This window comes from Vulpes vulpes, chromosome 4, assembly GCF_048418805.1.
Source record: "Vulpes vulpes isolate BD-2025 chromosome 4, VulVul3, whole genome shotgun sequence".
Lineage (NCBI taxonomy): Eukaryota > Metazoa > Chordata > Mammalia > Carnivora > Canidae > Vulpes > Vulpes vulpes.
In genome coordinates this window covers 98,386,490-98,402,702 of record NC_132783.1, presented here as the reverse complement: position 1 = coordinate 98,402,702, position 16,213 = coordinate 98,386,490, and the positions used below count along the sequence as shown (strand labels likewise).

The window sequence follows — 16,213 nt, the reverse complement described above, 5'->3', positions numbered from 1 at the left end:
TCCTACATCGCTTTGTCCAGAAACAACTAGAGGGGTAGAGACAGGAGCTAAGGGACCAGTAATGCGAGAGCTACCCTGTTATTTAATTCAAAATTATAGAATGAATTATGGGTTGGTAGTCAATTACAAAAGATTTGTCCTGTACGGCAAGAGTAATAATCCAGAATCTTGCCCTAGAGCAAATCAAATTTGATTGCTTATCTTCATCAAAATTATGAAATCAGACCAAGTGACCTGAAGGAAGCCAAAAATTCTAGGTGTATATACATAAAAAGGCTAACATGGATGTACTCCAAAGTTTTAATGGTCAGGTTGGAGATGGGAATTTCAGGTGATTTATGTTGTATTTGCTCACAGTGCTTTGTATTCTTTTCATAAAAATAAAGGTCTTTTCAAAGGCAAAAAAAAAAAAAAAAAAAAAAAAGCACGTGAGAGAGAAGCAAGTGATAAAGTGCAAGCCACATAGAATTAGGGAACAAAACAGGATGTTGGGCCCAATTCCCCCCATTGTCACTTAGCTACGCTGGGTCTCAGCATGTCTGCTTTTGGGTCTTGCAGAGTTGTTTGGGAACAGGTAGCACATACTACCATACACACAGCAGGAACACATTTATGTCAGGTGTTTTGGAAATCCATCAGCCTCCTAATTCTAGTATAGTTCAGCAAAGAGAGGATGGCTTTTTATATTATCCTGGGTAAAGTGTTAAAGAAAAAAAAGGCAACCCAAGCAAGTGGTCATTCCTTTTTGGCTCTGGAACTCTTGGGCTACCTGTGTAACATGGTAGGAATACATGGGTGGACACCCCAGATCTGATATGAAGAGTTCAGCTGCAGTAACTGGTTTTCCATGACAGATCACACTTTTCTACCTCTCTGCGCTACCCAGCCATCTTGGAAGGGCCACCAAGTCATAGACCAGATCCTGAGACACACATCTGTGAGACCCCTGTCCAGATGGTTTCACTCACGGGAGAGGGATTAGCTGGGGCTTCCCAAGAAATAAAGCATTGAGATTAATAGAAATGCCATAATTTATTCTGTTGTATAAAAAAGTCGTCCTTATGTAACAAAATGTCTTCTTAAAAGAAGAAATATATTATTTCAGTTCATAAATAAACATACAACTGCTGACAACTAAAAAAAAAAAAAAAACCCAACACTGGTGCTTTCCATCAGTGCTGAACACAAACCTGCTTAGGATGTATTTACAGGATATTACAGTACTCAAACACAAAAAAATTGAGGTATTTGGTTCTTCTAGGAGTAGACGTGGACATTTGTGAAGGCAGAGCACCTACACAAAAATAAATAAGGTATATTCTCATAGGTATGTGTCGTCAGGAATGATAATACTGGTAGGTATGTCAAGCATGTAGAGTTCCTACAAAAAACAGGAGCAAGCAAAAAGAAACTGGCTCATACAATGAGTCCTTTCTTTTCTGCCCCTTTTTGTCAGAGGGACTTGATGTACCCACTATATATTGGTCCCAAATGTGCTGAGTTCAGCAAACATCTTGATGCTACATCATCACTATGACTGCTTAGGAACCCAGTGGAACTCGGGGTGAAATTAAATAAATAAGGACCAGCCCTCAGAAGCCCCTCCCCAGAGTTACTGCATTTCTCCTCAAGGAGCCTAGAGTCCCAGCAGGATTGGAGATCACCTCCCGTGGCCTTTCAGCAGCTGGGAGAGGTCGTAATGGGGCTCTGCAGGTAGCTCAACGCACTGTTCGTGGAGTGGACGGGGATGGAGACAGGGAAGTTGAAGACGGTAGTGGTGGAGGTGCTGCGGTCCAGCACAGCCATGGCAGGGCTCCCAGCCTCTGCTGAGCAGTGTGGAGCCAGGACTTGGGACTCAAACTGCAGCAGTTGGCCCATGAAGCTGAAGTTGGGGGAAATGATGCTTCTTCTCTGCTTCACAAACTCAAAGGCCTCATCCAGCTTGACTCGATTAGTCCTCATGAGGTAAGCGAGGCAGATGGTGGCTGATCGGGAAATGCCTGCCTGGCAGTGGACAAACACCCTTCCTCCAGCATTCTTGATGGAGTCTGGAAAACAAAGCATGGCTGGTTACTCAAGAGCTTAGGGGTACAACCCCAACCCCAGGCAGAGGGTGCCTAAGAATTATGTGTGTCCTGTCCAGAGAACCACAACATCACCCCAAGCCAACACACAAGTGCTCTGTGGAGGCAAGGAAGGCATGTGCAAAAAATAGCACGGGATTTAAACCAAGACCAGGCATCTCCACAAAGCAGAAGTGATCCTGGACGATAAGTCGGTTCAAACTTTCTGAGCCTCAAAAAAAAACAAAAAAAACAAAAAAAACAAAAAACAAAAAAAACTTTGAGCCTGTTTGCTAATTTGTTAAATGGGACTTTGCAGGGACGCTGCCTGCACCAACTTATTGAATGCATGGAGAAAGCTCAGGCGGATGTCATTTAAGTCCTTGCCACAGAGTTGGGCTCAGTGACTAAAATGTGGAAGCAAGGCAGAAGTCCCAGGCATCTGTCCATTTACCTATGAAGTCAATAGCCTCGTTGAACCAGGAGCTGATGTCCGCCTTATGGTTGTCTTCCACAGGGATGCTCTTGTACTGGTAGTGACCCTCAAAATGATTGGGACAATTGGCTGAGACGTTGATCAAGGCAGTGATGCCCAAGGCGTCCAGCATGTCTTTGCGGGAAGCATGATAGGCACTGCCCAGGTACAGAAAGGGGAGGATCTCCACCGGGCCACCCTGAAATCCAGAAATATCCAACACTGGTCAAGCTTTGCTCAAAGCCAATGCCCACACCCACAAAAACTCCCCGCTGGAAAAGTCAGTTTCAGATAACGGGTGAATTCAGCCCTGTTGTTGGAGCATAAACAAGTAGGGGGCTAAATCCATTTGCCTCAAGTTCATTTCTGTAGTGCCAGCAGTTAGACTCCGCTCCATCAGACCGCTTAACCGCGGGATAAACTACTAGCCCTGTGTCCCGTCCCTTACAAACCAGCAAGTTACTTTGTATATTGTCCCTAGCACCGCTCTTCCAGCTGTTCTTTACCCCCTGTGGCACGGTCCCCTACTAACCTGGTCATAGAGTGGGGTGCTGCAAGAACTGCACCCGGATTCGGTGCTGTCAGGGACGCTAGTACTCAGAGGAAGGCTGAGCCCCATGGGGGTCGACTGTTTGCTGCACAGCTCCGGGCAGGAAGCTGAGAAAGCTTCATAGCCTCCTGGGAAGACAAAGAGACACAGTCGTTTCCATTAGCATCCTCGGGGACAGGGCACCTTCATCCAACACCCCCACCCACCCACCCGGGCTCAAGTTTTACCCCGGAGAGGCCCAGGCAAGTCTTTGTTCTTAAAGCGGAACAAAGCCAAGGACAAGTCCCCGCAACAGGGCTCGCGCGCCCGCGCGCTCCAGGCGGAGCGGCCCGCAGGGCTGGGGCCCGCAAGGCCGGCGAGGGGCGCGGCGCCTCCGGGGGGCGTACCTTTGAGGAAGAAGACTTGCGCGGCGCGCGCCTCGCGGCAGAGCGCGCCCGCGGCCAGGGCCAGGGTGCCGTCGCGCTTGGCGCCGTCCAGGGCGGCGCTGCGCTCGTCCAGCAGCACCACGGCGTGGTAGGCGCCGGCCAGCAGGCGGCCGCGCAGCTCGGCGTTGGGCACGATGTGCTCCAGGCCCATGGCGCCCTTGGCCCGGCGCCGCACGATGGTGCTGAAGCGCACGTTGACGGAGCCGGCGATGTGGCCCGCGTTGAAAGCGAAGAAGGAGCGGCAGTCCAGCAGCAGGCACTGCGCCGCGCGCTCCCGAAGCAGCGTCCGCAGGCCTCCGGCGTCCAGGGAGCCCACTTCCATGACCATGACCGGCCCTAGCGCCCCCAGCGTGCCTGTCCGCGGGGCTCTGTCCTCGGAAGCCAGGGGCAGGGCAGAGGCTTTCGAGGAAAAGCCCGACCCTGCTTCTCTCTGTGCCGGACCCCAAACTGCCCTAAGACTGCGCGAGGGGGCGTCGTGCGGGGCCCTCGGCCGCCTCGGCTTCCTTGCTGCTCCCCGACTGCCCCTCCGGCCCAGCCACACTCCGCACAGCCCAGCGTCCTTCGCAGCGAGCTCGGCCCGGGGGGACGCGTTTATATGGGGCCTCTCTGGGGGCGGGGCGGGGCGGGGCGGGGCGGGGCGGGCGCGCAGGGGGAGGGGAGTTGTTTGTTTGAATGGCGGTCACGTGGCCCGCGGTGACGTCACCCGCCCTGCCCGGCTTGGCGCCGGCGGAGCCAGAGGCGAAGACGTCATCGGCCTCGGAGCGGGATCCGCTGGCTGCCGGCTGGCTCGCGCCCCGGTCCGGCCGTCCGGCCTGCGCCTGCCGGGTCTCCGAGGATCCGGCCTGCGCCGGTCTCCCGGCCCAAGGGGAGCAGAGGTGGCGGGCGCGCTGCCAGCCAAGAGCTGGCCTCCGGGATCCGAGCGGCTGGCTGGGGGAGCGGGCGGCAGCCCGCGGCCTCCCCCCCCCCCCCCGGCCCCGCCCGCGCCCCTCGCGGCCCCCTCCGCCGCCGCCCCGAGCGGGAAGGGGCTTCCTGCGCTTTTGCATGCACGTGTGCCCCCTTTCGCTCATTTCCTCGTCACCCGTAGGCGCGGAAAATCAGGCTCCCCAGAAGCGATTTAGTTAACCCGGTGTCACAATGCTGGGGGTGGGGGGACAGAGAGGAACCTGAGATGAGGGTGGGAGAAACTGTAATACGTTTGCCCACGGGATGTTCCTGTTAAGGACAACCGAGGTGAGTCGGGGTGAGGTTCAGGGGAGTGTTCTCTCGTTTCCCAGACTTGCTCTCCTGCTACTTAAGAAAAACATTTAACAAGTAAAATGCCGTCCAGTCGAACCCCGCTGGGGTAAGTGACCCCTAATCATGTCGTTCCTATAGGACTTTGAGCCGAGAAAGGCGGTTAAGGGGAATGAAGTCGCCAATGTCGGGGCTGAAGGTGCCGTCGTGGACGGCGGGGTTCCGCGTTAGAGGAGGCGACACCCTCCCCCGGCGTGGCTCGACAGCGCCCTCCAGGGGTCACCGGGCATGTTTCTGGCCACGTTCGCTTAAAGACCGGTTGAGCTGCTCCATCTCTATTCCATAAATACTGTGTGGATGTCTACTGTGCGCTGGCCTCAGGGGCTTGGATCCCCACGCCCTGACTCTCGCCATCTATGTGGGTTGGATTCGAAATCCAGTCCTACGTGGCTTTAGGAGTCCGTGGCTGACGTTTGGGAAGACCCCGCGCGGCCACACGCGCGCGGAGTCCGAGGGAGGGCCGCCTGGGCGGGGGAGGGCGGCGCCGACGTGCTAGGTGCACAAACATAAATATTGCGCCATCCGGCCAGGGTGCAGAGTCAAGAACATTCTGCGGCTTCTTCCCCTCCCCGCGGACAGGGGGGATGGGATGGGGATTTCAAGGACCCTGTGTCGTTGATTTGGGGACTGTATCACCAGCGCAACTTCTGCATTTGCCTTGTTTAGCTTCTGTGTTCAGACATGCTCAAACTTTCTGCCTACATTCTAGAATAAAGTTCAGGATTGAGTGCTTTTTCTTAAGGGCGTTTTCTACCTTTAGGTGAACATTAAGGACTGCAAAAAGGTCCTCCAGATAATGGAAACACTCTCCCTGTATCTTTAAAAAGAAAAAAAAAAATCTTTGTTTATACTACTTACTCAGCTGAGGAACTCAACATATTTTTTGCATTGAATCATAAAATGTTAGTTACAGCTGCTGACTTTTCACAGCATACCAACTTTATCTGCCCCCATTTTTTTAAACCAAGTGCATTCATTATATCTTCCCTACCCACATTAAAAAAAATTTTTTTTTTTTTTTTACACATCTAGTATAGTGGTGGTGGCACAGTCTGGTCCTGGAGTCAGGTGTCTGCTGAGCTCTGTGGGGTTTTCCTCTTTATTCTTTTCTGGAAAGCGCATTGTTTGCTCCCCCCCCCCCCCCCCATGCTGTTATTTTGTTTCTGGGTGATGGCAGGCTAATCTCTTTCCTTACTGAGCCTCTAAAATCAACATCTGTAGAATGGGTTTGAAACTGCCTACTTTATGGAGGGTTTGAGGCCCAAGTGAGAGATGGTAAGTGGAAGGAACCCAGACCTTACCCTACCCCTTCCCATTATGATTCACTAAATCTCTTGGTTTTCCCCTTCGCAGCAAGCAGTTCTTATATCCTCATGCCACTGGGTGTTTAAGGGTCTGGCATCAAGGCACTGGTAGGTGTGGTTGGGATGGGACAGAGGCTCAGTTCAGGAAGAGGTCTCTCCTTGACACCAACTAACACAATGGCTTGGATCAGGGGGTGTGGTGGTCAGGGTGTAGCCACTGAAGACCCCAGTCTAGGTAGTGGAGACGCTGCTGCTGGCTAAAGTTTGAGTCAGAGAGAGGCCTAACGTAATCTGGTCTATGGTGATGGGAATAGGACTGAAAATGTGGGCCTGGCGGGCAGAGAGGCATGAAGAGCATGAATCAATCAGTGGATACAAGTTGGGAGAGAACTGTGCCTTTCTGACCTGGGCTCTTTCCAATTTAAGATGTGCTTAAAATTAAACCCAGAGGCAGCGGGAGGTAGTAGGGAAGGTTTGAACTCAGAAGGCCTGGCCTGGACTCCCCACCCTCAATGTGTGGCCTTGAGTAAAGTCACTTCCCCTTGCTGAGCCTCCACTCTTCTTCCTGTGATGGCAGGAATGACAAGTACCCTGGGACCGTGAGGGACTCCATGTAGCCAGGGATGGCATTACCCTACAAGCCCTGTCCAAATCCTTCCCTCAGACTGGATTTTGGATCTGTCCTGGGGTCACAGGAGAAAGGGTGGCACTCTCACAGATTACAGTCAGAAAGTGGCCCCAGCTCACTGTCTACTCTGCGAGCTTGGGCAAGCAGCTTAACATATGTGAGCTTTGGTTTCCCCATTTGTTAATTTGGAATCCTATCCATCTAGAACTAAGTAAGAATATGTGTGAGAGAGGCCTGGGTGGGTCACACCCAGAATGGGTGCTCTCAGGAAGGGGAGCTGGCTTCTGCAGGTCATGTTGTCTTTCAGAATCCACAGGCCTTTAACAGTGCAGTATGGCAGCTCCTGCCTTCACTCAGTACCCTCCATGACTCCTTTCCCACCAGACCCAAAGTATACCACCCCGGCCTCCCCCATCCCTCCTGCCCAGCCCCACAGTACCGTCATTGAACTCTCTTACTCTCTCAGCAAACTCCATGAGCCTGCGTGCTCACCCCCATACCTTTGCTCACACTGCTCCCCCCGCCCCCACCAGGATGCTGTCCCCTCTGGGCTCAGCCATATCTTTCTGATCCTCCAAGACCCAGCCAAAGTGGCATCTCCATGGAGCCTTCCCTGGTTTCTCCAACTTCTCCTGCCTTTCGGTCCTGGAGGACTTTGGCCAAACATTCCGATTATGTAAAAGTGTCTTTGATCCTTATCTCACCCTCCCTGAGTTACTGGAGGGCAGGGATTGTTTTTCTCATCTTTGGACCTCCACACCCTACTACCTGGGATGAAGCCATGGCATATGGTAGGTTTGTAATCTGTGGCATTGTGGCAGAACGCTTTAAAAGCATACCAGGGGCAGCCCGGGTGGCTCAGCGGTTTAGCGCCGCCTTCAGTTCAGGGCGTGATCCTGGAGACCTGGGATCGAGTCTCACGTCGGGCTCCCTGCATGGAACCTGCTTCTCCCTCTGCCTGTGTCTCTGCCTCTCTCTCTCTCTCTCTCTCTGTCTCTCATGAATAAATAAAAATTTAAAAATCTTAAAAAAAAAAAAAAGCATACCATTGAAAAGTATACAAAGAGAAAGGGTCAGGAATGGTCATTTATTAAGCATCTCCCCTGTGCCCCCTGCATTACAGTATCACCCAAAGAACTAATCAGTGGCCCTGTGTGGTGGTGGTTCTCCCCATTTTATAGGCAAGGAAACAGGCTCAGAGAGGGAATGCGCCCAAGCACATGATTATACAGCTAGTAATCATCAGACACAGATCCAAAGCCTGGCTCTGTCTCACTGAGAGACAGAGCGGGGCCCAAGCCTCCTGCCATAGGAACCACTCTATTAAGGCCTCTGCCTGTGCAGGTCCCATTCCAGGCAGTGCTGGCTGAAGTCTCTGAGTCCCTGCTTGCCTGGAGCTCTGCTCACTGGGCAGAAGGGTCCCTGGCAACTGTCCCAGAGGGACCCTGAACCTCTGAGGACCCCTGAGTCAGGCCTTGGTGTCCCTACTGCCCAAAGTCACTCCCAAGTGGCTCCAAGTCAACTTGGGAGTTGGGTGAGTCACAGGTGGGGACCACTTGACCCATCTTGAGGGGCTGGCAAGGGGTGACTTCACCCTCCATGCCCAGACAGTTAGGACAGAGCCAGCTCCTCTTGCACAATCCCGACAAACAAATACCAGGGTCAGGCTTGAGAGGGCCTGCAGAGCTCCATCTTCTGCCTCAGCCCCCTCCTTTGAGAGACAAGGGCTCAGAAAGATTAGGCAATCTACCCAAAGTCACACAGTGTTCAGAACATTCTAACTTTAGTCAGCATTGTGAGAGCTGTGTGTTCAAAACCCATAAGCATTTATCTTTGGAGGGTGGGGTTACTTTCATTTTCTTCCTTATAACTCTGTGATTTGCATTTTCAACATGAATGTGGAACTGTTGTAATGGAGCAAAAAGTTAAAAACATTAGAAGGCAACCATATTTAGGGTCAACCATATTCACCTTATTTAGGGTAGCTTGTTAAAGACAAGTTACAGAGTTAGACTGCCTGGGTTAGAATCCCAGCTTGACCACTTATCAGCTGTGTATCCTTGGGCAAGTTACTTTACCTCTCAAAGACTGTTTCCTCATGTGTAAAATGAGGATAATAGCATCTTGTACCACCTCACACATTCAGAATGGCTAAAATGAACAAGTCAGGAAATAACAGATGCTGGAGAGGATGTGGAGAAAGGGGAACCCTCTTATACTGTTGGTGAGAATGCAAGCTGGTGCAGCCACTCTGGAAAACAGTATAGAGGTTCCTCAAAAAGGTGAAAATAGAGCTACCCTAGAATCCAGCAATTACATCACTGAGTATTTACCCCGAAGATACAAATGTAGTGATGTGACGGGGCACCTGCACCCCAATGTTTATAGCATTAATATCCACAGTAGCCAAATTATGGAAAGAGCCCAGATGTCCATTGATAGATGGATAAATGGATAAAGAAGATGTGGTATATACACATAGAATGGAATATTACTTAGCCATCAGAAAATGAAATCTTGTTATTTGCAAGGATGTAGATGGAACTAGAGGACATTATGCTAGGCAAAGTAAGTCCATCAGAGAAAGACAATTATCTATAGGCTCTCACTCATGTGGAATGTAAGAAAACAGAGGATCATAGGTGAAGAGAGGAAAAATAAAACAAGACAAAATCAGAGACAAACCATATAAGACTCTTAATCATAGGAAACAAACTGAGGGACGCTGGAGGGGAGGGGATGGGGAGATGGGGTTACTGGGGAATGGGCATTAAGGAGGGCACATGATTTCGTGAGCACTGGGTGTTACATAAGACTGATGAATCACTGAACTCTATCTCTGAAACTAATAGTACATCCTATTTTAATTAATTGAATTTAAGTAAAAAATTTTTTTAAATGTTCATCATTAAAAAAATAAAAAAATAAAATTAAGCATCAGGTGTTAAAAAAAAAAAAGCATCTTGTGGGGCCAATATGAAGAGCATATGGGACAGGGATCAGTAAACTACAGTCTCTGACCCAAATCAAGCCCATTCCCTCTTTTGGTACTACCCACAAGCTGGGAATGGTATTTACATGTTAAATGGTTGTGGGAAAAATCAAAAGAAGAATAATACCCTGTGTGACACTTGAAAGTTGCATGAGATTCAAATTCTCTTGTTCATCAATAAAGTTTTATTGGGACATACCCACACTTGTTGGTTTACATATCCCCTGTGGCTGCTTTCACACTGCGATGGGAGGTGAGTAGTTGTGACACTTTATGCTTCACAAAGCTTAAGGTGTTTACTTCTGTCCTTTTATAGGAAAAGTTTGCCAACCTCTGATATGAGATCATGAATGAAAAGCACTTTAGAATAATGCCTGACACAGAGTGTTTAGTAAACTTTATTATTAATATGTGGATATTTATAAACTCTTCTTACCCTAGGATGTGTTTAAAAGCAGTAATTGTTGAGGTGCATGGGTGGCTCAGTCAGTTAAGCATCCACATCTTGATTTCAGCTCAGGTCATGATCTCAAGGTCATGAGATTGGGCTCTACCCTGGGCGTGGAGCCTGCTTAAGATTTTCCCATGCTCTCTGCCCTCTGTCTTCCCTCTTCTACTCTCTCTCTCTCTCCCCCTCTTTAAAAAAATAAATATAAGTAAAAGCAGTAATTGTTTATATGTTTCATTGAGTGTAAGGCACATTTTTTTTATATTTTAGCTTTCCTCAAAGTGGAATGTGACTTACAATCAGAGGCATATCACAATTAGTTGACATAGTTAATTGGTAGCATTTTTCTTTTTTAATGGTGCATAGATTAATGAAAGGGCCTTAAAACTGCTGACCTCTTATATCCAGTAGAATACAGTATAGTAACAGGTTTAAGATGGACAGGAATTAAAACACTGCATGCATTCAATTAACAAATATTCTGACAGGGACATACTTGTTAATAAACACGTACAACCCAGGTGCTAAGGGCTAGGGGTACAGATGGAGAAGGCCAAAAACCGGACCCCTACTCAGCTAGGAGAAGGTTATGAGGGAAAGATGCCCAAAGGAGGCATGTCTAACTGGAGACAGAAGGACTGATGTAGAATAGAAATGTCTGGATGAAATGCCTCTGAGAGGTGGGCTTTGATTATTGACCACTTCCCTCTGGGAGCCTCAGTTTCCTCCCCCTGAAAAATGGGACAGCAGTAACCTCAAGAGACCAGCTCTCAGATTTGCTGTGAGGCCAGATGAAGCCCCAGCAGCCTGTGTGAACAGTGTCCATGGCTGATCATTTCTGTCTTTCCCACTAGCTTGGGAGCAGGGACGTGGCTTCTTGCCTCTCTTGGCCCTCAGCATATACCTCAAAGCAGGTTAATTGAACAAACATATGAAGATGAGTCCAGGAGCTCAGGAGAGGGACCAGGAAGTAGCAGGGCCTCTATGACTCAGGCAGGCCTGTCCCTGAACCAAGGACACAGTCTGCCAACATAGCCCCAAGCCACGCCCGGGGCTGCCAGGGGAACTGACGCCATAGTGAGAAATGACACCTTTCTGTTGTTAGTTAATTTCTTTTAGACAGAGTATGAATTGAGACATAATTTCCTTTTCATAATTAGAAAACACTAATTAACGTTGGAGGGAGCAAATGAGATCATGGTTGGTCTACTCCAAACCTCCCTAAAAGAAGGAAGGGAAAGTTGTCTGGAGTATGTTCAGAGTCATAGGTGAAGACTCAAGATTGGTGGATCACACTTTTGTCTTTGTGGGTAAATTATTTAGGGGCAATTATTGATAATCATTGCCAATCTCTGTTGAGCACTTGAGCTGGGCCTGGTGCTTACCAAGTGCTTTATATTCATTTCCCTGTATGGCCATGACACTAACCTGTCAGACAGGTCCTGCTACCACTCTCATGTGAAGAAATAGAGGAACACAGGCCCAGAGAAGTTAACTAACATATCCGAAGGCACACAGCAAGCAAGTGGCTCAGCTGGATGCCTCATACTCATTCTCTTTAGTCCTTTGTCCTTATCTTTCCCCAGCACACAGGGGGTGTGTCATGGGGGTGGTGTGTTACACTATTTCACTGTTTATTTCTTGGGTTGGTGACTTTTAGGGGGCCAGTTCTAGGTTCCAAAGGAAAGGGAAGAGAAAATATGCCCCAGACTTGGGCTTTCTGCCTAGCCCTCCCTGACTCACTGAGCCACATTGCACAAATGACTCATTCATTGGCTTTTACCTCAATGGGTTTGGCCACCCATTGAGAATGAAGTCACACCTCCAGCTTTCCAATGCATTCATTGGCTCAGTCATCCAACTTCAGGCAGGCAAGAAACAGGACTTGCTGGGCTTGCTTGGGGTCAGGGGTAGGAAAGCATACAAATCCTTCACCATGTCCTGAAGTTGTGACTAGACTGCTCACTTCTGGCCTAAGAGATCCTCCAAGGGGCCTGTAGTAGGCTGCTAGGGCTGCTGTAACAAAACACAACTAGCCCACTGGATTTATTTTAAATTTTATTTTTATTTTTTTAAGACTTTATTTATTCATTAGAGACACACAGAGAGAGGCAGAGATATAGGCAGAAAGAGAAGCAGGCTCTTCACAGGGAGCTGGATGTGGGACTTGATCCCGGACCCTGGAATCATGACCTGAGGCAAAGGCAGAAGCTCAACCCTGAGCCACCCAGGCATCCCATAGCCCACTGGATTTTAAAAAAAAAAAAAAAAAAAAAAATTGTCTCACAGTTCTGGAGGCCAGAAGTCTGAGACCAAGGTACAGGAAAGGTTGGTGCCTTTTGAGGGCCAGGAAGGAGAATCTGTCCCATGCTTTTGTCCTAGTGGCTGGTGGCTTGTTCACAGTCTTTGGTGTTCCTTGGCTTGCAGGAGCACCATCCTGACCTCTACCTTCATCTTCACGTGGTGTTCTCTCTGGGCTCATGTCTATGTCCAAAGTTCCCCTTCATATAGTGACACCAGTCATATTGGATTAGAGCCTAACCTAATGACCTCATTTTAACTTAATTACCTATGTAAAGACTTTCTTTCCAAATAAGGTCACATTCTGAGGTACTAGTGGTTAGGGTGTCAGTATATCTTTTGGGAGGGACACAACTCAATCTATTAACCTGTGCCCCCCACAAAAGCCTCCTGATAACATGTTCTTGGATCAGATGTCTCAATAAAGATGTCCATTTGGCCCAGGTAAATATATCCATTTCACATGATCTTCATGAAAATACTGAGGATTTTTTTTTTTTTTCCTGAGGATGGTTTTTAAATTTTTTTTCTTGGAGTTAAAAAAGGTGATCCTGGAGTTGATATGAAATAATAAATAATCAAGAATAGCTAAGAAAACTAAAAAAGAAGAGCAGTGGGGTGGAGGTAAGCCCTACCAGATATTTTTAAATGCCATAAAGTCCTATAATTAAAATAGTATAGCTAGGAACATGAATAGCCAGATAGAGGGGAAACAAAATAGAAAATAAAACAGAATAGAAAATCCAGAAATTTACCCTACATATGGAAGTTTGATGTATGACCAAAGTGGCATCCCAAATCACTGAGATGTGATGAACTATTAAATAAGTGATCCTAGGACAATTGCATAGCCATTTCAAAAAAAAGGTAAAAGTGGACCCATACCTCCCAAACACTAAATACCAAATGAACCAGAGATTTAGAATTTTTATTTATTTTTATTTTTAAAAGAGTTGTCATTTATTCAAAAGAGAGAGAGAGAGCACAGGAGCACAAGTAGGGGGGACGGTCAGAGGAAGAGAAAGAAACAGACTCCCCATCTAACAAAGAACCTGAAGCTGGGCCAATCCCAGGACCCTGGGATGACAGCTCTAGCCAAAGGCAGTTGGTTAACCACTTAACCTACTGAGCCACCCAGGTGCCCTGAGATTCAGATTTTTAAAATGAAACCTTACAACTTGTGGGTGAAAACATGAAGAGATTCCTTTACAACCCAGGAGTGAGGAAAGCCTTTCAATTTAGGAATCAAAATTCAGAAATAATAAAAGAAAAGTTTGATGGGAGGGGCAAAAAAAAAAAAAAAAAGAAAAGTTTGATGAATTCAACTACATAAAATCAAAGTAAAATTTTTCAAAAAAGCTTTTCATGGTGAAAACAAACAAAAAACCACCATAAGCAAAGTTACCAAATGCAAATGGAAGACAAATCTGTAACTTAAAGACAAAGAGTAATTTCCCCAATATATAAGGAGTGATTAGAAGTAGCGATGAAAAAACCAAAAATATGATTTTAAAATGGACAAAAGCCACGAGCAGATAGATCACAGGAAAAGAATTGCAGAAGGCCCCTGAACATGTTAAAAAATGCTCACTCATCATCATAACAAGAGGCCAGAAAATTATAATTACACTGAGAGATTCTCATCTATCAGATTGGCAAAAATCCAAAATTTGATAGCACCCTCTGCTGAGACAAGGGAAATTTGACCATGGGCTGGTTGTTAGATGATATTATGGAATTATTAATTTTGGTGGTTGCTTAGGAACATATCTTATTCTTAAAAGATGCACGCTGAAGAATTTAGCAGTGAAAGATCATGATGTTAGTAACTTGCTCTAAATGTTCAGCAGAAAACACAAATCGACAAGACAATGGCAAACCATTAACAGCTGTTGAGTCTGTGCGGCAGGTAGAAGGGTGTTCATGAATGGTAGGCGGCCAACCTTTCTGTATGCCTGCAGTTTTTCATCATGAAAGTTGGGGTCCAGTCGCATGGCCTCTAGGTGAACTCCGGGTGAAGTGGAAGCTTCAGTGAAAGCAGCCAGCTCAGCTGAGGCGGTAATAATTGTTAACATGATCTAATGCTTACTGTGGGGGCCGGGCAGTATTTCAACAGCCAACTCATTAATCTTCATATTGTCCTCATGAGGAGGTTCCCATTTACAGATGAGGAAACCAAGCCCTCAGCGATCTGGTAACTGTCAAATCCATGGAGCTTTGTACTCCCCCAGCTCTCCTGATGGCTTTTCAACTGATACATATGCCAGACCCTGAGAATCATTAATAGGGCGTGGAGAAACAGCCTTAAATTGGACTAAGTTATTAAGTTGGACCAAGTTATTTTACCTAATGAGTCATCCAAAGAGTTAACGGGGATCTTCCTGATGCATCTTACAAGCACTAGCTATTTTTCAGAGCTAATATTCTGTTCTCTAATTTAAACTCAGTAATTTCAGACACTACTTAAAGATGGAGAACAAGGAGGTTGTAATAAAGCAATAGTGCATTCAGTCTAATGATTCACTTAGCAACCCATCGATGGAGAAATTTATGGGAGTCTCTAAATCAAGGTGTGCAAATAAAAGAGAACTCACAATTGAAGCGAAATTGAATCACATTCCATAGTGACTTTAATAGCGTAGAGGGCTTGTGTCAATGAAACAGTTAAAATTCAAATGGTTTATGATTTAGAGAAAAGCAGTGCAGCCCTGCCCAAGTGCTGGGGTTCAAATTCCACCTCTGCCACTAATGCGAAGAGGCAATGTTGGGAGCAAGTCCCATAGCCTCCCTCTGCCTCAGTTTCTCATCTCCAAAATGGAGATGACAGTGGCACCCTCCTCCAAAGCTCTCAGGAAGGATAAGTGATTTGAATGAATGAGCTGGAAGGACAGTGTGTGGTTTGGAGCATGCATGCCCATCAGTGCTCTACCACAGCTGCCCAGAGAGTCTATACCAACAGCTTAGCCCATGGTGGCTGGCCCTACCGTGTGACTCTGCAACTCACTCCTTTTTATAGAGCGCCCACTCTGTGCCAGGCCTGTGCGGGACATCGTCCCAGTCTGGGAGAGAGAGGAATGCTGAAATCATCTTACCACTCAGGGAAGCAAGAACTAGGGCAGAGGGTGACACCCATGCAGCACAGGTGTGGAACACAAAAGGGGAGGGCAGGCAATGAACAGGACTTTTATTTATTTATTTGTTTGTTTGTTTATTTATTTATTTATTTATTTATTTATTTATTTATTTATTAGAGACACAGTCTGAGACATAGGGAGAGGGAGAAGCAGGCTCCATGCAGGGAGCCCAATGTGGGACTCGATCCTGGATCCTGGGATCACAACCTGAGCTGAAGGCAGGCGCCCAACTGCTGAGCCACCGAGGCATCCCTGAACAGGACTTTTTAAAGGGTTATATCTTCTTGGGGGTGCAACAGCAAGGTCAATGTACTTAATGCCACTGAACTGTACACTTCAAAATGGTTAAAAGGTTAAAATTTATGTGTATTTTACTATAATAAAAATCTTTTTAACAGATAATATCTTCTTGGAACCTCCAGCTCGTGAGGAGTATTCTTACACTGAGTATATAGGTGAAGAAATAAAGATGGAGAGTGGGGGAGCATAGCCCCCTACCCCCAGGGCAGCTTCCTTAGACCCATTTGACAGGGGTGGAAACCTACTTTTTGAAGCCTTGACTTGCCCTGCTCAAGTTCACTCTGAGGCAAAAACAGAGCA

At 47.3% G+C, this 16,213-nt stretch overlaps 1 protein-coding gene across 1 annotated transcript; it reads right to left on the bottom strand.

The window, feature by feature from the left end:
• Positions 1-1,013: 1,013 nt before the first annotated feature.
• On the bottom strand, positions 1,014-4,093 carry DUSP1 (dual specificity phosphatase 1). The gene is made up of 4 exons (XM_026007082.1): positions 3,475-4,093; positions 3,071-3,216; positions 2,518-2,737; positions 1,014-2,048 (listed from the first exon to the last, which is right to left on the bottom strand). The coding sequence occupies exons 1-4, from the start codon at positions 3,839-3,841 to the stop codon at positions 1,678-1,680; spliced, it is 1,104 nt and encodes a 367-aa protein (XP_025862867.1). The 5' UTR covers positions 3,842-4,093; the 3' UTR covers positions 1,014-1,677.
• Positions 4,094-16,213: the final 12,120 nt, after the last annotated feature.

Bases quoted from the DNA above. Each gene is read 5' to 3' on its own strand.
- DUSP1 (XM_026007082.1), bottom strand. From the start codon at position 3,841: ATGGTCATGGAAGTGGGCTCCCTGGACGCCGGAGGCCTGCGGACGCTG. The intron at 2,738-3,070 runs GTTAGTAGGGGA...TCTGGATTTCAG, and splicing joins GCACCCCACTCTATGACCAG to GGTGGCCCGGTGGAGATCCT. The intron at 2,049-2,517 runs GTAAATGGACAG...TTTGTTTTCCAG, and splicing joins CGAGGCTATTGACTTCATAG to ACTCCATCAAGAATGCTGGA.